The 22,017-nt window shown below is 30.7% G+C and overlaps 2 protein-coding genes across 4 annotated transcripts in view; one reads left to right on the top strand and one right to left on the bottom strand.

The window, feature by feature from the left end:
• Nucleotides 1–22,017, top strand: part of Rpn2 (Regulatory particle non-ATPase 2) — a 440,957-nt gene that overhangs the window by 363,090 nt on the left and 55,850 nt on the right. The gene's annotated exons all lie outside the window — the stretch shown is intronic.
• The window catches only part of 5-HT2A (5-hydroxytryptamine receptor 2A), a 118,000-nt gene that overhangs the window by 70,175 nt on the left and 25,808 nt on the right, over nt 1–22,017 (bottom strand). For 2 of the 3 annotated variants that reach the window (XM_014423990.3, XM_014423991.3), the window contains exon 2: nt 6,373–6,688. In XM_014423990.3, the coding sequence (XP_014279476.1) occupies nt 6,373–6,622 (250 nt within the window). In that variant the 5' untranslated portion in view covers nt 6,623–6,688. Of the gene's footprint in view, nt 1–6,372; nt 6,689–22,017 lie in introns of those variants that run through there. The other variant, XM_014423992.3, reaches the window with a different exon arrangement.

Here is a 22,017-nt window from a genome sequence, read left to right as displayed (position 1 = left end):
TTCGGACTCCAAACTTATTATTAACAATTTGATAATTGCAAATTTTAGTAGTAATATCATATCAGTTGTATAACCTTTTTTTAAAGAAAATATTACAAAGTACTACATAGTTATGAATAATAACTCTTCGTTATGGAAATAAAGAGTTTTTTCCGAAAAGCATTTATAATTTGATGTGAATTAATTTAGAAAAAAAAAGTCTGCGAAGTGTATGGCACAGTATCGTTTCATTATTTTTATTGGGTAGGCAGGTGAGGTTCACATTTCAAGGTTTAAGAATAAATTTTATTATTTTTTTTTTTTTTAAATAAATTTTATTTGTTATTCGAATATAAACTGTACGGAAAGGCCCTTGTTTGAAAGATGCGCTACAAGAAAAAATTTGGCATAGTGAATATAGTTTTCGAGATATAGGTGTTTCTAGAAAAATACGCTTAGGCGAAAGTAGTTTATGGAATCCGATAAAATCTTTATTTGATCATCACAATCTACGAAAATTCTCTTATTAACTATCAAGGAAATTCTTGATCGTAGTTTCATAGAAATGATATTTATATGAGGATGATCTATTCCCTCTAACATACATCATGTACCGACCCTTCCCTCGTTTAAATCCCTTCTATTTAATTACCTTTTGCTTCACCAATCTGACCCACTATTATAATAGTACAGATATTTTGTGATTAACTTTTTGTTTTGTTTTTATTTAGTCAGTTATTTTTTAATTAATCTATGTTCTTTTCTCTCTGTATATAAGTTATAATTAAGTGTGGCCACACTGTTTTATGGCCAATAGATGTTATTATAAAATTAAAATTTCCTTTGTAATTGTTCTAAACGGACCTAGTCCCAGAATAATAAACTCTTCTTCTTCTTCTTCTTCTTCTTCTTCTTCTTCATAAAAATGTAAATTTACTTTTAACTTTATTCATTTATTTGATTGGGCGGTAGCTGATACATCCATTAATTATGCAAAAAATGAAATAAAACAATTTTTTACTTTCTTTAATGTTTACAAAAATAGTTTCATTTAGAATTATAAATCTGTGGGGGTTGTGAAAAACTAGGTGAGTTGAATTGCCTAAAATTTAGTTAACTGGGGTTTGGGTGAGTCTAGTTGCTTTTTAATTAGGCAAAATTCTCAATGGAAAGATATTTAACACAACTCAAGACGTCCCGAGGACGGTTTAAACCCAGTTTACTCAATTTTTAGGCAATTCGACATACCTAGTTTTTCACAATCGCCACAGAAATATTTAAAGAAACTGTTTAGGATGACAAACCTTAACTTAATTTTAATCTGTATTGTATTTTTTTTTTATGTGTACTATATTTATGTTACTATTTTCTGATTAAATGTTCACCTTGCAAATGAACATTTTATTATAATGTCACTGTATAGAATAAGGAGACAACAAAATATAAATTAATAAATTTTTGATGCAGCAAAATGACATAATTTTTGAAAATTTCGATTATCCGACTTTTTGATTGATCGTGGTAGGAGCAGCAAGGTTCTTTTCTACATATATATTACCTGAATCACATCGGGAACTAGATGTACCCTCACCATAACTATTGTAAATATGACTACATAGGAGGAGATTTACTATGCTATACTCGAGAGTTAAGGACGCGACGGCTTATCACCTGCTCCCTAACTAGCAATGGAGGGTAGATGTGGACAACAGATGTGCCTCCTTTCGCACTAACAAGCTACTTTGAGCAGATGTCACACGTCTCAGATCCTCCCTGGGCTCCAATGGCCACCGGGATTAGGGTCGAGGTAAGAATCTGGGTCTTGTGTCAAAAATCAGTTTCAACTTCATTCATCACACTAATCAAATTGTATATTTTGTTTAGGAAAATATTTCTAGTATGGAATATATGTTTGCATTAGGTAAGGCTCGCCATGTTATGTTATATGTTTGCATTAGGTAAGGCTCACCATGTTACGTCTGTGATTTGCGTTTATCAGTTGCTGAGAGATCTATTTTTGATTCCACATACAATGCCTTATTTATAATTTTCTTTTAAAGAAATTTTATATGTTGGTCTGTGATTTGATAAATCCCGAAAGTTACTTAAATCAAATATTCGGTAAAGAAGATAAAACAGCCCTGGCAACCTAAATTCACTGATGATTAATTTTAAAAATGTATTTTTATGTTTATTTAAAAATCAATTGAACTGCCCAATTCTTTGTTGTCTATGTCTAAGTTTTGAATATTTTATCTTTTGTTTTCCGCATTTAATAATTTTTTAGATTTTGGTTTTATTCTGAGGTATCCGATTTGGAATAGGCAACTCATATTACAACAATTTATCGGATTCGATGTATATTGATGTATGTTAAAGCTATTAAAAACCGTGAAAAGAGTGATAAAAATGGAGGAATTGTGAGAAAGAGGTTGAGAACTCCCAAAAACACTTTTAACTGTTACTCTATTCACATACAAATTTTCGAGCGGAACTCGGAGTTGGCGACCGGGTTCCAGTGCCACACAGAGAAGGGAAGTTCTTAGATTCGCTGACTTTAGAGGGGTTTTCAACTAACCGATAACTTACCTCCAAAATAAAACAAGGAAAATGCGTCAGACTTTATGCTCCCATGCAGAATGGAAACCCCTCCAATTTTAACCACCCCTCAAAATGTGACTTATGCAGTTTTTCAACTCTGCGATTCATTTTTTGTAAGTTATAGAAGGTTTTTGTACCTATGGACGTATAGATATTGTAATTATTTACGTAATAAATCTTATTGAGCATATTTTTTATTTATTGAAATTTACAAATAGTAAATGTAATGTTAGTTATATTAAAACGATATCATACAGCCTTATGGAAAATCTATTCATTAGTAGAATTCTATAGTAGAAGATCTCGAGGAAGTAAGATTAAAAAAAAGTAGGTTTGGATGGTTATTGTAGTATATCTTGGAAAGATTAATATATGTTTCTGGCATAATCGGATTATATGGAATATTAAGTTCCTTATGGGTGATTTTTTTTTTTTACAAAGTAAGTTAAGAAGCATTAAGAATTTTGGATTGTGAGGATTGAATACGAGAGGAATCCGATGATTTTAGTGGAGTCCCAAAGCTCAATTCCACAAATCTATATATGCCTCATCAATGAGTCTTTTATAATAAATAATAAATTTAGATCCTTTGTCCAGAGAACCTTGTAATGGTCTGAATCGGATAGCAGTTTCCTGTATTTTCAGTCGTTTGTGAGGATACCGAGTTAATTATCTATAGAAGTTAGTGTTTGTTTATTTCAAGGACTAGATGCACTAAATTTTTTGTCCAATGTGTAAAATATGTATATCTCTTTAAGCCACCGTGATTGATTGTTAATTAGCAATTCTTATTAATTATCGGTAATTATTATTTTTGGATAGGGCAGATGGTAGAAATATGTGCAAAACTTTTTTTCCCCTTAAATAACTATTAAATATGTAATTCTCATATTACTTAAAATACTTAAGTCATTTATACCTCATTATGGTCATATCATTGTAATCTCCGTCCATTACTTCTTTTGCGTTCCTTCTATTTCTCCGTCGTGTTTTGTCTGTTATTAACCTTCAATTTCCCTAAGATATTCTTTACTGGAATCGACATTATAAAATTTATTTCTAGAAGAACATTAATCATACCCAGACTAATTATATACCTGGATCGGACTTGCCCTCCGAAGCAGAAAAGCAGGCTGGGATGGTTGGAATTTTTGCCGGCGGATCACGGGGACCAACTTGCCCACCCCCATCAATATTCCCCTAGGGAAGGGAAGAATCTGCCTTTAATTACCTGACACTGTTCCTTTCCTGTCAGGCGGATCGTTTTCCTATAAAAATGGTCCTTTCTTACTGTCGATATTTTATTATTGCTACCTCAGTTATATACGTGTCAACTCATTTATAAAATTGCTGTTACAGAGATTCATAAAATAACATTTTTAAGTTATCACCAGTATTTGCTTATTAATGAGGTATTAAATAGTACTTCAATGGATAATTATTAGATTTATTTTTTTGGAAGAATTTTATTCTCCAATCATGAAATGTAACAGAGCTATGTAGTCGCCTACGTGTTATATTTTAAAGTATCTTATCAGTTCAAGTTCCTAGTAGAAAAATCTATAAAAAAGAATCATCTACTTGAAATATATATTAGAGTGAAACGATTAAATGCCCAAATCGTATGTCATATTTAGTTATTTCTCTAAATCTCAAACAAAACCATTTATCAGGATTATAAGTCCTCATATTTTAGGACCTCTGCCGAACATTAGTGTTGCTGGAGATTCAAATTTCCTTGACATGAGGTTCGTTTAGTGGTAAATGCTGATCATTCATAAATATCTGTCTTATTTTTGGATTATTTTATTTCTTGAACAATACTTCTTATTTTTTTTTTTTATACTTCTATTTAGTAGATTTATATCTAAAAAATGAAAAATCCGTAGATGTTCCAAAAATAGGAGCCTTTTTTAATACTTATTTTTATTTAATATTTTTCATTTATTGTATGATGTGCCTATGACTTATATATATTTATTTCTGTTACAGGTGAGTTTTCAGTCCATTCTTCTGAACATCTATTAGATGGGTATATTTGGTATGTAATTCTTTTATACCTTGATACTTTCTTGTCTTGCATTTAAATTCCCATTGTTGTATTAAGATTCATATTGGTAATATTTTAAATTTTTTAATGTCAAGAATTTAGAATAGTTTATACTTCTAAAAATAGTAAAAAGTTATTTAATGTACTATTTATTCACTAAAAATATAAATTTTCCGTGAAGAATCAACAACTGATGGGGACCAGTCTTATTTTTCAAGTTTTCTATTACATATTAATGCAGAGTGTTTTGAATAAAAATTAAACAATTTATTAATAGTTAAGTACCATCCAGTTTTTAACGGTTCCTTTGAAAATAAAAATTTAATGTTTTTTTTTTTTTTTTATTGTTTTATATAATAATTCTTCTGTATCTTCAAAACATGATCTTTCACGAAAACTGATTCCATTGAAAGGTGAGAGGAAGTTAAATATATCGACAATTGTGTAGCCAAAAATATTAAGTATGAAATGACTTCCGAAGGTGCTCGCTCCATCACAAATACTTGAAACATTTTTGTAAATAAAAGCTTTTGTTATATAAATGTATTTATGCTGATGTCATCAGATTTCGTGCAAGATCATTTTCGAATGAGATAGAAACCATTTTATTTTTAAAAAGAAAACGAAGAAAACATATAAAAACTATATTTATATTAATATTGTAGTTTTCAATAATACATGTCAAACTGAAGTTGTTCCCATTGGATTTGGTTCTGCCTTCCCTTCTTCTCTTGTGATGTTTATCTCCGGATTATTATCTTGTTTTACCATTTTCTTGCTTTCCTATCCTTCTTCTGGCCCCAGTAGTTTAAAATAGATTGACTGATAATAAAAAAAAAATTTAATTTTACAATATTGGTTCAAAGCTAGGCGGCATCTTTTTTTCTCTTTTGTTAAATAGGTGAAGTATGAACCATGTAAAAGAAGGACTTTCGGGCGGTGATATAGTTTCTAGTGCTATTGTGTTAGTTTTTATTTCATATTTTTCCCCTTTTGAAGTTGAAGGTTCCCCCCCCCCAATAAAAAAAAGTTAATCACTTAATTTTTTTTTGGAAAAACTATTTATATTTTTAAAAAAATAAAAGTTCAAAAAAAGATTTATCACATCCAAATTATGAAATTTTATTATTATATTTAAAGTTTAAGTTTTTCCCATTTAAATTTTCGTGACTAAAATCATTCTTAAATTATTTTATTATTTAATGAACGTGAATTGATATGGGATGTGAGTATTATCAACTTTAAAAATGAAAAATGCGTTCCTAGCCATATAGGGTTACATAAATCCATCTTGTATTTTCTCATGTATACTCAGTTCTCTTTGCATCAAGGAGCCATAACTCAAGAGTGTTAGTCTTCGACACGAGAATAACAAATGTATCGGGTGAGTGTCGGAATGTATTTCTCATGTATTCAATTCATCCAGTGAAAGCCCTCGAGGTGCTAAATAAATGACTCCCCTATCGCTTTTAACCATTTCATTTCCCCCTCTTCGACTTCTTATTGCTATCGCCGTTAGTGTCTGTGTCCTTAGAGGTGGCTAGCTACGTCTGCAATCTGCATCGCTTTATTTTAACTTAAATATACAATCATACAGTTTTGTGATTATTTAACAACAGGGTAGAGTAGGAACGGAGGAGCAAATAAGCCAACTTACCTCGGATCCCGATACATATTTGTTTTTACTAGTTATTTATATTAAATACGGATAAAATATTACCTAGATAGAGTTATTTAGTTACCTAGAAATCCCTGTAAGGCTCCGAGCGGCATTACGATGAGACATACCAAGAGATCGGCGACGGCTAGTGACATGAGAAAGTAGTTGGTGAGGTTCTGTAGCTTGCGGTCTTTACAGACGGCCAGGCAGACGAGTATGTTTCCCAGGGTACCGGCCATGGTGGAGAAGCTGACCAAGAGATAGAGCCACTGCCTGGGAGGGTCCTCGATGGTCAGGTTCTGGCTCTGGTTGAGGGGGGCAGAGGGCACCATCACTGCACTACACTCCACTCACCACCACAACACTAACACTCCGCATCCATCTGAACTACACTCCGCCTGCAACATATGTCAGTAATTGATCAGCTTCAATGGGTCAAAAGTATCATTAACCTATAAATATATATTTGCTAATATACAAAGCTGTAGAGCATGAGAGAAAGAGGAACAGGAGGTTGAGGCGTTATCTTAGCAATCTCGAGTATGCATTGGTGACGGTTCGATTCAGCCATGACGGGCTTACGACAATTTCCCGACGGTTCCAAGGAGTGAAAACTAGACGCCTTCACTCTGATTAAGTTTGGTTACCTCTAGCATAATCCCTCATGTCATATATGATCAGGCAAAAAAGTGTTTATAGAAAAAAACAAAAAAAAATATATACTCGCAATTAGTTGTCCATAGTAATATTAGGAGTGTGAAAACGTGGTATTTCTACAAATAAAATTTGTGAACTTGCTGCAATTTTTTCTATATAGTTTTTTTTTTTTTTTAAATAAAGTAGAATAAACATTATTAATTAAAACACCAATTGGCTGAAGATGAAGTCTGTCGTAATTGTTAGTGACAGGTCCTTTTTTATTTATTCGTTTGAATTTGGTATGATATTCACTGAAGTAGATGCTTTCAGTTATGCATTACTTATCTGATGAAACAGTAATGCATAATCAAAGTTTAAAGCTGTTGAAGCTTAGTTTTTAATGTAAGGGTAAACGTTCTAATTGTATATAGGGTTGTTAATGGCGAGGAAAATTTCCACTAAATTGATGATAATAATTAGATCACCAAAAAATGCAGCTGGTGATAAGCGACGAAGGCCTGTAGAAGGAAAAAGAAAATATTGAGTGAACGTGCCGAATTCGGTAAAACATTTTATTTATTATTTGTTATTTGATTGTACCAACATATGGGTGGAGATTAATAAAGGTTTTAAATTTATACAACTATATTGTACCAATATTGACGGCCACCCGGACTATTCCTCTACAATTTATTACATACTGTCAAATATTAATCTTCCTCTAGACATATTTAATATTACTATTGTATAAAATTCTGTATGTCTGTTATCGTAATAGGACTGCTTTCTTTCCACTAGTACAATAAAAAATAAAATAGTTAGCATCATCGGAGATTTTATATAAAAATCTCTGTAGACAGACAAAATTAAAATGGGCTACGCTAAATATTTTACTCCTCGTGTATTTAATTAAACGGGAGTTTGCTGTTCTATTATTATCCGTAAATTAGTTTATATCGATTTTCCACCTCTTGCCTTACACCAATTGTGAACCTTTTTTTTTTTTTTTTCTTAAAGAAATTTTTAAATGAACGTTTAATACCCCGAGAGATTTTCACGCTCTCGCGCTGGGAAATTTAATACTATGATGGCATTGTGTGTTACATACTAGGCCGGCTGCCTGGCTCAACATCATTAATATTGGTTAATTACGGCAAGTTGAGCCTTTGTCTATTTTAGCCTCCACTACTGACCTATTAGCGGCTATTTACTGATCATCTTTCGCAACTGTGAAAAATAGATTGAGACAAGTTGTTCAAGTAAGGAACGATAAATGAATAAAACATGTGCTAAAGTATCAACTTAAAATGACAGATTGGTTATAATTTCTCATATTTTAAGTATCCTTCTTAGTAAAGAATTGAGGTCAATAGTTAGGTTTTGCATAGGATGTATGTGCAATGTTACCCCATCTAAAAAATAACTAATCCGTTTGAACGGATGTTGATGTTCAAATTTCATTTATAAATTAGTTGGAACATATATTAATTTATTTATTAAAACTTAAATAATTCATAAAATGAAGGTCTTAACACAAACACAGCGTTACGGCGGTACGTTCATAGGGAATCGGTTTTCTTTTTTAATTCTCCTATTATTAATATTTCGATGAACTAGAATTTTTCCAAATATGATTTGAAGAACCTTGAGTTGGCTATGAATTTCATGAACCATTGCAAGGCACGCCCGATTCTTTCCCTAGTAAAGTTTATATGCTTTTCCTCTTTGCTTTGAGGATGCGGGTAGCTCATATGAGTTGTGTTGATAAAAAGAGGTCGCAGAAGAACATATGTAACAATGATAAAGGGAAGAGGGCTTGTGATGAAAATCTGTTGGAAGCGCGGAATCGTTCTTGCATAAGGCTAATAAGCCCTCATCTCGTGGCGTCTCATTTCCCTCACTATTGCTCTTGGGGCCCCTTTCTATTGTATTAGGGGGGGGTCTACAATCTACCTGGTCAAAGTACTCCTCTTTGTATTATACTTATAGTCTTTGTACTAGCCTTCGATTCAGTTCGTCTCTCATTACTACGCCTTCATCTCAAACCAGAATTTCTGATAAGCAGTCCTTTTCCTTTTGCATTAACTTTTAACTTGAGTTTATTACGTAAACAAATATATAAATTAACAATGCTAGTTCTAATGGAATATACAGGTGATTTATATACGGCCGCTGGATTTTTGAGTTATAGGATTATACTTGTATTTTATAAATTCCATTATTTATTATATGAATGGATTGATAAATTTATTAAATGTTAATCTTTTAAACAAAGTTTTTTAAAAACATAACAAACCACTGACTTATTGTGTATATATATGCTATTTTTTTTAGATTGATAGATTTATTTATTGATAGATATTACAATTTGCCACACAGTTGTGGGCAATAGGTAATAGTGATGAATTAATATATAATATTGAATGTCCTCTTTTAGGGGGTATTTTTTTAAACCAATTTATGACTCTTTTTTTATGCTGTAAAAATTGTCTTTCATCATTATCCCGTAAATGATGTTTTTCCATGTTTTGTTTGTAGAAAAATCTTCAATGTTTACTGCTTGTCCTCATCTTTAACTTCTTCCTACGTCCTTTTATTTCCAGTTCATATTTGTTTGTATACCAGATGATCTATGAAAGTTTAGTAGGCCCTAGTACTGAATACTACCATCTTGTGAAGTAAGTAAAGTTATTTCTTGTACATCTCTTCCTTGATTTTATAACTTCTAATTCAGCTTGCGGAAAAAAGTACTTAACGCAGACACTAACATCGTGTAAACACATTAGCTTTCGTAGTATCAGAATTTTCTTGATAATTGATGTTACTTTTAACTATCTGCGCATGCTTGACAAATTTACACAACTGATATCTGCCTTCTCGATTAATTATTGTGTCAACCCTTAGCAATCAATGACTTAACAGGTTTTGATTGTTACGTAAAAGGTGGAAAAAAAAAAAAAAAGGCAAAATAAAATCACAAGAGTACCCGTATCTCTAAATAATAAAAATAAAAATATATTGTTTATTCTAATAAAATATAAATGGAAAATTTTGAATTATAAATTAAGAAGGAAAACATACTTTAAAAATTACGTGTTTATGAGTCCTTAACTATGTAACAATGCATTTTACTCCATACCTTGGCCTTCTACTTTTAGCAACTTAGACATTTATGGAAAAACAAAAACTAATTCATGGCATAATCTCGCTGCCAGAAAGTAAAATTGATTGAAATAATAACTATTATTTTATTTTTATTATAATTTACTCAAATAACCATTGAAGTATGGGGATAAAATAGGCAGTTTCTTGCAATGCAAGTTGACCACGTACCAGATTAGGTTTAAAAACGAGCATTATTTACGAATTCAACTAGTTGATCTAACCGAAACATGAACCACAAGGAACGATCCGTTCCGTACAGATACTACAGACTAACTTAGCCATTAAGTGAGCCATATTCCTATTGGTGTACATGTTCTGGCCTTGAAGTTGGACCAATTAGATCCGAGTAGTTCGATCTCGGTCGGCCAATCAGAACCGATTCCCCGGCTCACTGGGCTCTGAATATTTGATTTATGTGCGTCATTTTGGATGGATTATCGAAGACGGTCGTATTCCTTTGTGATGGAGAGGCGTGGATTGCGTGCTCGTTGAACTTGAGAACTATTGTTGTTGTTTTTTTAATTCATCTTTAATTGAGATAATTTTAAATGTTTAAATAGACTTTTCTTTATCGAATTTAAGCATTTCCTTATATTTTTTTCTTTATTTCTTGACATAATAAAATTCTTTTAGATGCATTTTCTTTTATAGTGTACTGCTATTTATTATTTTTCAGTTACATTATTAATTAATTGAATATTAAATATTTTGAACTGTATTTAGATTTAGTATGCGACTTAATAAAGGATGTAAGATGACTAATACAAAATTAAAACTATTAATAAAAAAAAATATATGATAACATATCCATGCGAACCTAACTGTATGTTTTTCATTAATAATCTATTAGTTTGTGTCTGAGCACTTAAATAGATTCTCCATTTGTATAAAAGTGGAGATAATAAAAAGAGTGTGTGTAATGGCTTCTCGAGGTCTCTAAAAACCCTGGGAGCGGTTTATATTAAAAATTCAAAATCTCAAAGGCAAGTGGTACTTTGTAAAACCTCCACATTGGATTATAGCTTGTGAGCTAACACAACTTAAATTTTTTTTCTTATGTTTTATATGGATTAAAATTTATGGGTTACATATTTGAAAAATTATCGTTTTTTTTTTGTTTTGTGATTCTGATACGTTATTATTATTATTATTTTCATACTATTCATTTATATCTACACATCAAAGATTGCAAGATTTCAGAAAAATTATTGCCCTGTTATATTCCGTTCAAACTGAACTGAAGCTATCATAATGATTATGTCAACAAGCTATTTTATAATAGTGCAAATATTAAATATATATGTATTAAGCTTAATATAAGAACAATATCCTTCGATTAGTTTAATAATAGTTGTTATTGTAGGTTGGACAAAAATAATATAAAAATAAAAAAAATAATTTATTCGACTCAAAATGATTTTCATATGCAAACATACATCTACAGTGAAGAGGCTGTAGTCATATCATCTGGTCTAAGATGACGTCCCCCTTAAGATGATTGATGACAGAAAAACCATCTGCGCCTTCCACGATATCAAAAAACTTTTAGATTATTCAAAAAGGAAAAGAAAAAAATAATAACCATAATTCCCTGTTTTATGATAAATTGGGCGGTCGATTTCATTTTTAATTACAATTATTCCTCATGTTTTTCCCTGTTATTTATAACAATTAAAGCATTGTTTCTGTTTCACTGGATGTTAATACTAGTTATTATTCTTATATAAGAAGATGGTCAGGGTTGCGGTCAAAAGTGAAACAAAAATAGTTTACAACTATTTATTTTCCAACGTTTCGCCCCACTTTGCAAGGCTTCATCAGGGCTGTCATCAGGTCTGTTCAACTTATTCATTTGAACAGCCCTGATGAAGCCTTGCAAAGTGGGGCGAAACGTTGGAAAATAAATAGTTGTAAACTATTTTTGTTTCACTTTTGACCGCAACCCTGACCATCTTCTTATATATCAATTTTTACGGTCAACTATATATACATACATAGTTATTATTCTGTTTTATTTTTGTTTTAACGATTTCTTTTAAAAAATAGATGAATAAGAGAGAAATCAGAAAACAAATAAAACGGTGTAGGAAAAATATTTAAAAAGTTAGTTTTTGACCATATACGTTATTCTAGGAAAATAACATAGTAAACATCCTGGAATTAGAGATATTTTTCCTGGGAAGATTTGATTTTAATTTTATTTTATTACTATGAATAGTCATTTTTTATAGCGTTCGTTCGTGTATGATAACTTTAACTAATATGGCGTTTATATTAACTGATAAAATTAAAACTTTACAATATTAAATTATTTTACTTTCAATTTGCAGTGTTTTACTGTAACATTATTATCTTAGGAAAATAAATTATCTAGAGATTTTTTCAAAATTTTTCGAAATCTGTCTTTATAAAGCCGGCGTGGCAAAAAACATTTCAATTACCAAGTAAACAGTATTTTTTAAAATCTAAATTTGGAAAAAATATTCAAGATTGTTTATCTTTTGGTGCAACATTTCTTATATACTTCAGGACATGTAACAACGAACATAGTCTTCCAAATATTTTTAATAATATTTTACTGCAGAAAGTGGTAATTGTTTAACACCATAATATACGGAATTAAATTTTTTTTTCAAGAATTAGGAAGAGCTGACGTTGATAATTTCTTTTATAGTCAACTCGATACGCTGTGATAGCTGAAAAATAATGTTGTTTTCTATAATTTAGTATTCCTCTTCCTCTTCGTACTGCATGAATTTTGGCTCTCTTTGTTCGCACATCACTTCGCCATTTCACTGTAGTGAACAAGAAAGAAAACAAGTTGTCTTGGTAGGATTTGGCAGTGGAGATTAATTACATAAAATGTTGTTAGTTGCAGTAAGAACCTTCATAACTAACGAAAATACTCTATTAGCATAAGAAAGAAAAGGTTCGGTCAATATAATTTTACTTTGTAATCTTAATTTTTTTTTTTTTTTATTCACCGGTTAAAAAGAAGGAGATTTGAGTTCTCTGTTTCATTTAGTGATTCTGGAATAGCGAGTTTTGCTTGTTAATTTAGAATCTATCAAAATTCGAATAAAGATTTTTTATTCTTGCTTGCATAGAAGGGTTGTGGATAGAGTTGAAGTCGGAACACAAACTGACCTAGTTCGCTAAGTGGTTGGCTCGTCTAACGTCGAAGCAGGTGGTAACTTTTTTTTCGGATTATGTCAATCCATATCTTTCATAATTTTTTTCTGATTCATATCAGGATTGTATGATGTTGCTTAATTCGTTAATTTTCCTGCTGTTACTAACCAACTTAACGACGAGAAGTTGCAAGAAAGTTTGTCAGCAATTAGGTGTTTCTTCTTGTTTTTCTATTTAGTGACCAGAAGTTAGCTGTAAGTTTGAGAGAGATAACATTTGTTTTACTTTCTTAATTTATTTCTGTGGCTTCTGGTATTTATTGCTAGTATTCATTAAGAAAAATATTCTTATAGAATTTGTATTAAGTCTTATTTATGTATACATTTTATTTTCAACGGGTCTTGTCCAAGACATATTTATTAGCCATGGTACTTATTTATGTTTTGTACTAATTTTTTTTTAATTATTATTTTAATTTTACTTATTATGGCAACATCATCTTGAAAATAAGATTAACCTAATTTTAAGTTTAATGAACTATACATTATCAAAAAATTAATAAGTATAATAGAAAACAAGGTTAGCAGAATAAACAAACTTTATGAGTATTGTAGCATTTAGAATTAGGATTCAGTCCATAATATGAAGTGTTTAAAATGTTTCAATATAAAGTTAAATTAATAATTTCAAATGAAGAATTTTTTTATTTATAAAATATAGAAGGTGGTATAGATATCTCAAATTAATATAATTCTGAAATTATCGACAAATTAAGAGGGATGATCTAGTGAATTCGAATATTTTATTTTTGTTATAAGATGATGAAATAGAAAATTTATTAAATAATATTCGTAAATTATAATTTGACAATTAAATTATCGAATATGTATTGAAAATATAAAGAAGTGTTATCTAATGATAAATTCACTATTTTAGTGAATTAAAAACTTCATACTAAAAAAGTTGCCTTATATTGAGTCTTAAAGTCTTAATTTAGGCATAACGACGACCTTCAAATTGTTTTTAGAATGTACAATGTGAAAATTGGTCTGGAGTCCGGAAGATTTTATTTTTTTATATTATTTTATTTTTTAAATAATTTAATATCTATTTTAATTTAAAAGTATAGATTTGTCAATTATAAAATATGTGTTAATATTTGAATTTGAACTGATATTGTAAAAAATTATGAACTCTAATAAATCTAGAAGTAAAACCTAACAGATAACATGATATGTTTTACATTAGAATACCAATGTAGACTTAGTAATTGAATACGTTTTGTGGAAAATTTATTATTTACTGAAAAATAAAACTATTTTGTATTGTATTGTGTATTGGTCTAAGGAATTGAAAACAGTTTTATTTTGGTTACTTAAAAATGTTAGATTTATTTTGTTTATTTTATCTTATGCTCTATTACTTTTTATTATTCACATGAGTTTTTCTTAATGTATGATGAAATTGTGTATCTCAAATTCTATGTAAACGATTATAGTTGGATTTATGTATACCAGTAAAATCAATAGTGGTTTGAATCGTTGGCAAAGGTGTGAAATTATGATTGTTTAAAATGTTTCGGTTTTGGGTTGTTTTATTTACTGTATTTTTGTGTTAATTTTATTCATAAGAATTAGTTTTTATCATTTCAACTTATATTATACCTATGTCACTTGTTAGTTTAAAAAAAAACAAAAACAAAAAAACAGTGTTATGGATATTTAGTCTATTAAAGATTGTTGCTTTTGAAATTTGGAATTACGTTGTTTCTCACTTTTGTCGATGATATTTATCGTTGAATTGTGATAGGATTACATCGATAATCTTTTCAATGGTTTTAAAAAAAAAGAATTACATTTTAGTAACTTTTATTTTTCCTTAAATCATGTTGTCTTCATATCCTATTGTACTTTTCTTATCAATATTTTATTTGCTATTGTTTTAACTGTTTTAAAATTATAGTTATGATTATTTATAATGTTAAAAAACTACAAAAGAACAGTGCTTTTAATGAACTATATAATTTGCTCTTGTATAATTATACTAGAAACTAGATATCCGTGCCAGCGTATACGGCACATTTGATGAAGCCTCCTTGGTTAAAGTATTCACTAACATACTCCACTTCTTATAGAGACGCTGCAGCCTTCATTAACGGTCCTCTAATTACCTGATGAGGTAGGCTACTTAACTCCTCAGTATAAGTAAAATTAGCCTACTTACTAACTTCTCTCCCCTCATCTCACGTCAGTGCTGTTTTTATCTTGCCCTGTGTGAAATAGAATAGATGTAAATGCCTCAGGGAAAACTGAAATCCTAAATCACATTTAAGAACTTCAAAATTATAATAATATTGAGAAATACGATTTTAGTTTTATAGTAGCATTTGAATCACTCACTACTTCACCTTGGGTTTACATTGAAGGTGGAAAATAACATTAAAACCACATCGCGAAAACCCCTTGCTTGTTCTAGAACTTCACTGGCTACTAAAAAAGTTGCCTTATATTGAGTCTTAAAAGTAACTCGAGGATCGCTAAGCCGGTTTTGCCCACAAACAGGAATATGCGAAAAGTATGTGGGAGGATAACGGAACTGCTGTATTCTAACTTTTGATAAGAACTTAACCAGGCCATGATCCCTAAGCCCCTTAGCCAACTTGCCTTTTAGCAACAGCTGCTTTGTCAACTTTATCTTTGACGATACGTTTCTATCCGTATATCACCTTAATTCATTCCTTATTACTTAGTTCAATTAGTTCATAAAAATATTGAATAATATCAGAGAGTTACTGGCCCTTGTACTTTTTTTCATTTGAATATTATATTTTGGGGTTTAATATATGTTTAAGCTTTTTTATGCAATATTCTTATCTATATTAATATACTTGATATTTTTAGCTATTAAAAATATTTATAATTTTATAGAACGACGGATTTAATTTTGAAAATAAAATAGAATATGAATAATATGGCTAGCTAAACCAGCCAACATAATAGTATAAAGTGGGAAATACCTCCCATTCACAGTTAGAACTTAGTATTTGTTGATGGCGTTTTCATAATTGCAGAAAGCAAGAATGACAATGAGAAATAAAACTTCTCTGGAAATTCCAATCCAAATTATTCATTGATCTGGTAACTTTTCCTCACTGGAGTCGAAGTTAGGCAAATCATGAATTGTCTCAAAACTCAATCAAGACTTTATGACAATAATCAAAGGCATTATAAATTCCATGTCAATAAGCTACCCGGTATTGAGTTAATTTGGGTGAATCGGTTAACATTAATTAACCCTAAATCAGTAGGGTGAATGAAATTAGTCTGATCCGTCATCTTTATCCAGTTCAAGACTTTCAAGCTGCTGCTTCAACTTGAACTTCATTTCTCACTGGGTTTGGTATTTGTAATCCAGTTCCGGTATTTGATATTTTATATAATTTATTATTATTTTTTTTCTTAGAGAAGTTGTATTACTGGACTGTTCAACTAAGATAAGAACATACCTTCACCTTTGTAGCGACCCCTAAATTTAATTATATTCTCAGTATATTCAACGAAAATGAATGGGGTAAGCTTTTCAGTTTGAAATCAGGGTGTTAAATCCCCTTTTAGCTCTGATCTCTTACCTAAATATGGGATTTTTAAATCCACGGTTTTATTCTTAATCTATAATGAAAGCTTTCGAACGCTCATAGAAGAGTTTAATTTATACCTGAGTAAATATTTTTACGACTGAGATTTGTAAATAAATCTTTTTACTTCTATTTATTCCAATTTTCTTTCACTTATAAACTATTTTAAATTTTGTTTAATTAAAAAAAAAATATTTATTAATATACAATTATTTTAAAAGCGAAATAAAAACCACACATAAGCTCCGTGTGGAGAGTGGTACAATAACAGTTAAACTCTTTCTCCTTGTTAAATTTTCTTAATGTGTACTGAAGTAGCTGATTCCTTGATTGCTCGATCCAGCTTTTATCCAGATGAGAAACTGGAAAAACAGATGTTTCACGGAGTTCAAAGCCTTTTTGTTGGTTTTTCCCGGACCGCACCAGGTCGTTTGACTTTGATGAAGGCAATTCCCCCCGTCTTTGTTGTGGCTACCTACTCTACCTAGCTCTCTCTAGGTGAACAGGTAAAGGTTGGAGCATCCCTTACAAAGATGATCGATGTGGCTTATTTATTGATTTAGTTCATCAATAAATTGCATCACAAGGCATCGTAGTTACTTAATTGTTTTCTTATTAGTGGAATAAATCAGGCGAGATTTTGACCTATCATAATTATATATTTCTATTAATATGTATTATGTACATTCAAACTGTGTTTTACGGTATATGGAGATGTCTCTGGATCTCAAGCTAAAACTGGAAGTTTGATGAATTGCTTTGTGAGTTGTGAAGAGTGCCTTAACCCTTTCTACCTTTCTTCGTATTTGGTATTTCTTAGCACCCTTACTTCATCAATTTGATCCTGCCGTCATACATATCTCTTCTCTTTTAATTCAAACCCTCATTTCATTCCTACAATATTCATTCAAGGTCTTAAGATTGATATACACTGGCCTATATGGCATTGGCCCCTAATATTGTCACATGTCCGATATTTTAAGACATATTTTCACATAAAAATATTGCGACGCATTTTGGATCCCATCGTTGTTAGTTGTGTTTAACATACCATGCTAATCATCAATTTAATGATCATTTCCATCTTACATCACTACGCAGACATCCTCGGCACTCAAGCAAATAAATTTACAGACAGGGATATACTGTGACGGTCCTCCTGACATAGGACACAACTCCGTATTATTAGTATCGATATATTTTTACAACGAATTTTACGATGGGACAAGATTTCTCGAGAGACTTATTTATTCGAACAAAGTGGATTCTTTTTTTATCGGGCCAACACTTTTTCCGAACTAATCTATAATGGAGGGGGGTTAGTTATCTAGGTCGTAGAGTTGGTGAATTATTGGTTGCTATAAAGTGAAGTCTGGTGGAAGCCTCTCTAAATTTGAGTGAGGGATGATGGGCGATCAGTTATCTTGTAACGACTCAACGGAGCCTGAAAGAGATATTCCATTTTGAATTATTGGAAGGTCATTTTTATATTTCCAAATTTTCTCTTGGTCGTACAAAAAAAATTAAGCAATCAGCTGTCGTTGTTGGGTGCTTTTTGAGTTTGAGGAGTGCTTTTCGCATTCACGATCTCGTCAGCGTCTGCGGTACAAGGGGAGTTGAAAACGTGGTTCTTCTTGAATATACTACCTCATAGAACCCGATTGACTTTATTATGGACCTGTTTGGAAATTACTACTAATCTTAATACTGGTAAGGCATAAAATGGAAGGTAGATTCAGGTGTAGTCTTCACGTTAAAGTAAATGAGACATGTAGTCTTTCCAAATTATGATATGTTTGAAAACATTTTAATATGAATTATTCGTTTGAAAAATATTACATGCATAAACTTTTTAACAGCCAGTTTCCACAAGGTTTAATCCGTTTATTCAAAAGGACCTCTTGCCATAGCTAGTTATCACATGTAAGACTTGGCCTAGTTAGCAAATGAACAGGGGCTGCCACCGGTGTGGAACTTGGTGATATCATTCTTAACGGGTCTCCTCAAGCATTTCCTCTTTGATATAAATTTACAATAAATCCGTTGAAGGAATCTGCACGAGATATTTTATTAGCTTTGGAGAGAAGCGATATCTTCACTGAGGTTCCAAGGCTTGGTTAGTGTTACCTAACCAAGTGCGTTCCAATACTTTTCTTGTTATTATTTACAACTTATATTTCTTCAATATTCCCTTGTATTTAAATATAATTTCTTCCAACTGTTGTAAATGAAATTCCATTTCATTTGTACAACCTTCCTACGTATTACATCGTTTATGTTATGTTTTTCGATCTTTGCTAACACCTTAACATATGTTAATACGACGTGCAAAGTTTTACCTTTTTTTTTTCTTTGCTTGCGGCTCGTTATGAATTCACGACAGCTTTAACAGCACCTCACGTATGGCCCTGTTTCCCAAATCCCTTCACTTAATTTGCTTTTATTCAAATCTCCCTTCCCCTCGTTTTTTTTACTATGATAATTAAACAATTAAATGTATTATTCATTTTACTTTCAATGGACAAAAAAAATGTCTCGATCTTTTTAAATAATAATTTATAAAGGAAACTCATATCTTTTACCTTTTCTAATAAAGTTATCTGATTTTAGATTCGTGAAAAAGAAATAATAGAGTTGTCAGGATTATTGGCACGCTTCCAAGATCTTTAAGAAAGGAACAACGTCCATTGTTGGGTCTTAGGATGTCAACATGAGCATATGTTTCTCACAAAAGCAAAATGTACCTTTGATGCTGCATATATGATTTTTTAACTTCCTGTAAAACATGACTTGCACTAATGTTATGGGAAATAGGTGGGAATATTTGGACAACAATATAAATTGTACAAAATTTACTACTGTTATTGGTATAGTGAGACTCATGTCTGTTATCACTATCACAATATCATCGGAAAGTGAGTAAAATTGATCAAGTAATATGTTTGCTATTCCAAAAACTATTCTATCTTGCCACAACGGCATTGTGATTGTCAAGAAAAGCCTCAGAGTATCATCAAATTTATTAAAGGAACTAAGAAGTTGACTAATAATAAGTAACAAATTAATAATATCATTCATATTAGAGGAAATAATAGCGTGGTTTATATAAATTCAGTATTTTTCTCAGTATATCCCTTATTGTCGATCATGGCCTTACGATACAGAGTTGTCCAGGCAGCCTTATTTTTCCTTAATCCTTCTTTGTCGAGGACATTCTTCAAAGATGTTGCTCAGGGTAATAATTGCTGTGGTAGTTACAGAGTTGATACCGATGTGGATCTGGATTCTATTGTGTATTCTATTCTACTGTGTCCAATTCTACATTTTTTTATAAACGTTTCTTCTACACAGCCTAGTTGATAAGTTCCAACAATTTGCAGTTAACTGATTTTATGGCTTGATTTTTATCCAATGCAGTCCATGACTATTTACCCAAAATTCTTCGGGTATTGGTTGAAACAGATCTTGAAGAGAAATGTTGTAAGGAGAAAAGGTTGTAGGTATTTTACTATGAATATGATTTTATATATTTACATTCTCTTAGCCAAAGATGATGACATGATGAGTCCTCAGGTGTCAGCTTTTGGAAAAGAGTATTAGCAATTAAGATCACTTAAAGAAATATTTTCCTTTTTAATTACTTCTAGTTGCTTAGAGGTTTCTATATCAGAGCAACTTAAATTCAGAGGGACATCATTTTTTTGCTGATCACTCCAGGCTCCAAAATTTAATATTTGTAGTTTTAACGTAATTCGTTGACTTATGTTTCTTCGCCTCTTTGTTCATTACTATTAATAATATTCCATAATACATACGGGGGAGAGGGGAAAGTTAGAAAATCCTAAGTGTAAATCTTGCGATAATAGACCTTTAAGGTGTTTTGATAAATTCTATTAAAATTATCCCCAAGAAAAGATAAACCCCCAAGATAGTTAAAGACAGGAGTAGAGGGAATTCGGTAGGAGCCTGGTCTAATGAAGGGCAGAGTTTGAGAGCGCCAGATTTTTCCATTAATTCCCTAGCAGTCAATAAACGGACCTTTCCGATTCTTTTCCACTAATCAACAATTCGCCCTTTTTCTCTTTTATCCTTTTTCTTTTCATTTTATTTTCTCGAGACGTTCCATTATCAGCCGAAATGGAAGTGTATCATCAGCTGTCGTTATCAATCACTGATAAGGCCTTTCCTCGGTTCTAATATTAGCCTTGTTTTTTATTTTTTAAGTCAATTGAAATTTTCTACTAAGCTATTTTTGGAAAGCTTTCATCAAATTGATTTTTCTTTCGATGACTATCTTTACCGCAAAGTCTATATGTTTATTAGGTTGTAACATAAAAAATGCTACTAGTTTTATTTGTAGTGAATGATTTCTATTTTATAACAATTAGGATTTAAAGTAACAAAATAATTGATTAAATAGAGAATAATAGGTTGACATGATTCAATTCGTTAGGAAGGATTTGAAATCAAATCATTATGATTTACAGAAATTAAGTTAAATACAATGATAGTTATAAAAAATCTATGATTAATTTAATGTAAATTGATTCGATTAAATTATTTACAACCAGAATGGTTCTAGAATAACCTTTGAAACATTTTGTTGCATTTATGTTTAAATTTTATTGCTTTTCAGTTACTATTGTAGCAGGATGGTATATATTGAAAAATACATTAACTTTTTATATTTAATGTAGAATAATAAATAAAGAATTTGAGTAATATTTGATGAAGTAAAATACTTAGTCTCTTTTCTAAAGTAAAAAACAAAATGTGGTGGATATATATGATTGTTAGATATTATTCAGCAATCATGACACCTTACTCTCATTTTATATTTATAGACGGACATTTTCATTTTTATATGGCGTCTGAAACTTTGAAATATTTTAATTAAATATTTTCTTAGGTCTTTTAATACTCCTAGTAATTTTAATCTTATGGAATCGTTTATTGTACGAATTTATATTAGTAATTTTTGTCTATTTAATTATCAACATTTAAAATCTGGCTAAATATTCAGAATGAAAATTTTATATTAGTTTTAAACCCTTTTATTATTTTAGATAGGACGGTAAAAGATAAATTTTTAAGGCGGTTTTGACCATTCCTTTCATGTATTTATCTATATTTATACCTATATTCTATGTATTTTCT

The sequence above is a fragment of the Halyomorpha halys genome, unplaced genomic scaffold, assembly GCF_000696795.3.
Source record: "Halyomorpha halys isolate HHAL.00 unplaced genomic scaffold, Hhal_1.1 Scaffold448.1, whole genome shotgun sequence".
Classification (NCBI taxonomy): Eukaryota; Metazoa; Arthropoda; class Insecta; order Hemiptera; family Pentatomidae; genus Halyomorpha; species Halyomorpha halys.
This window is presented reverse-complemented; position numbering and strand designations above follow the sequence as displayed.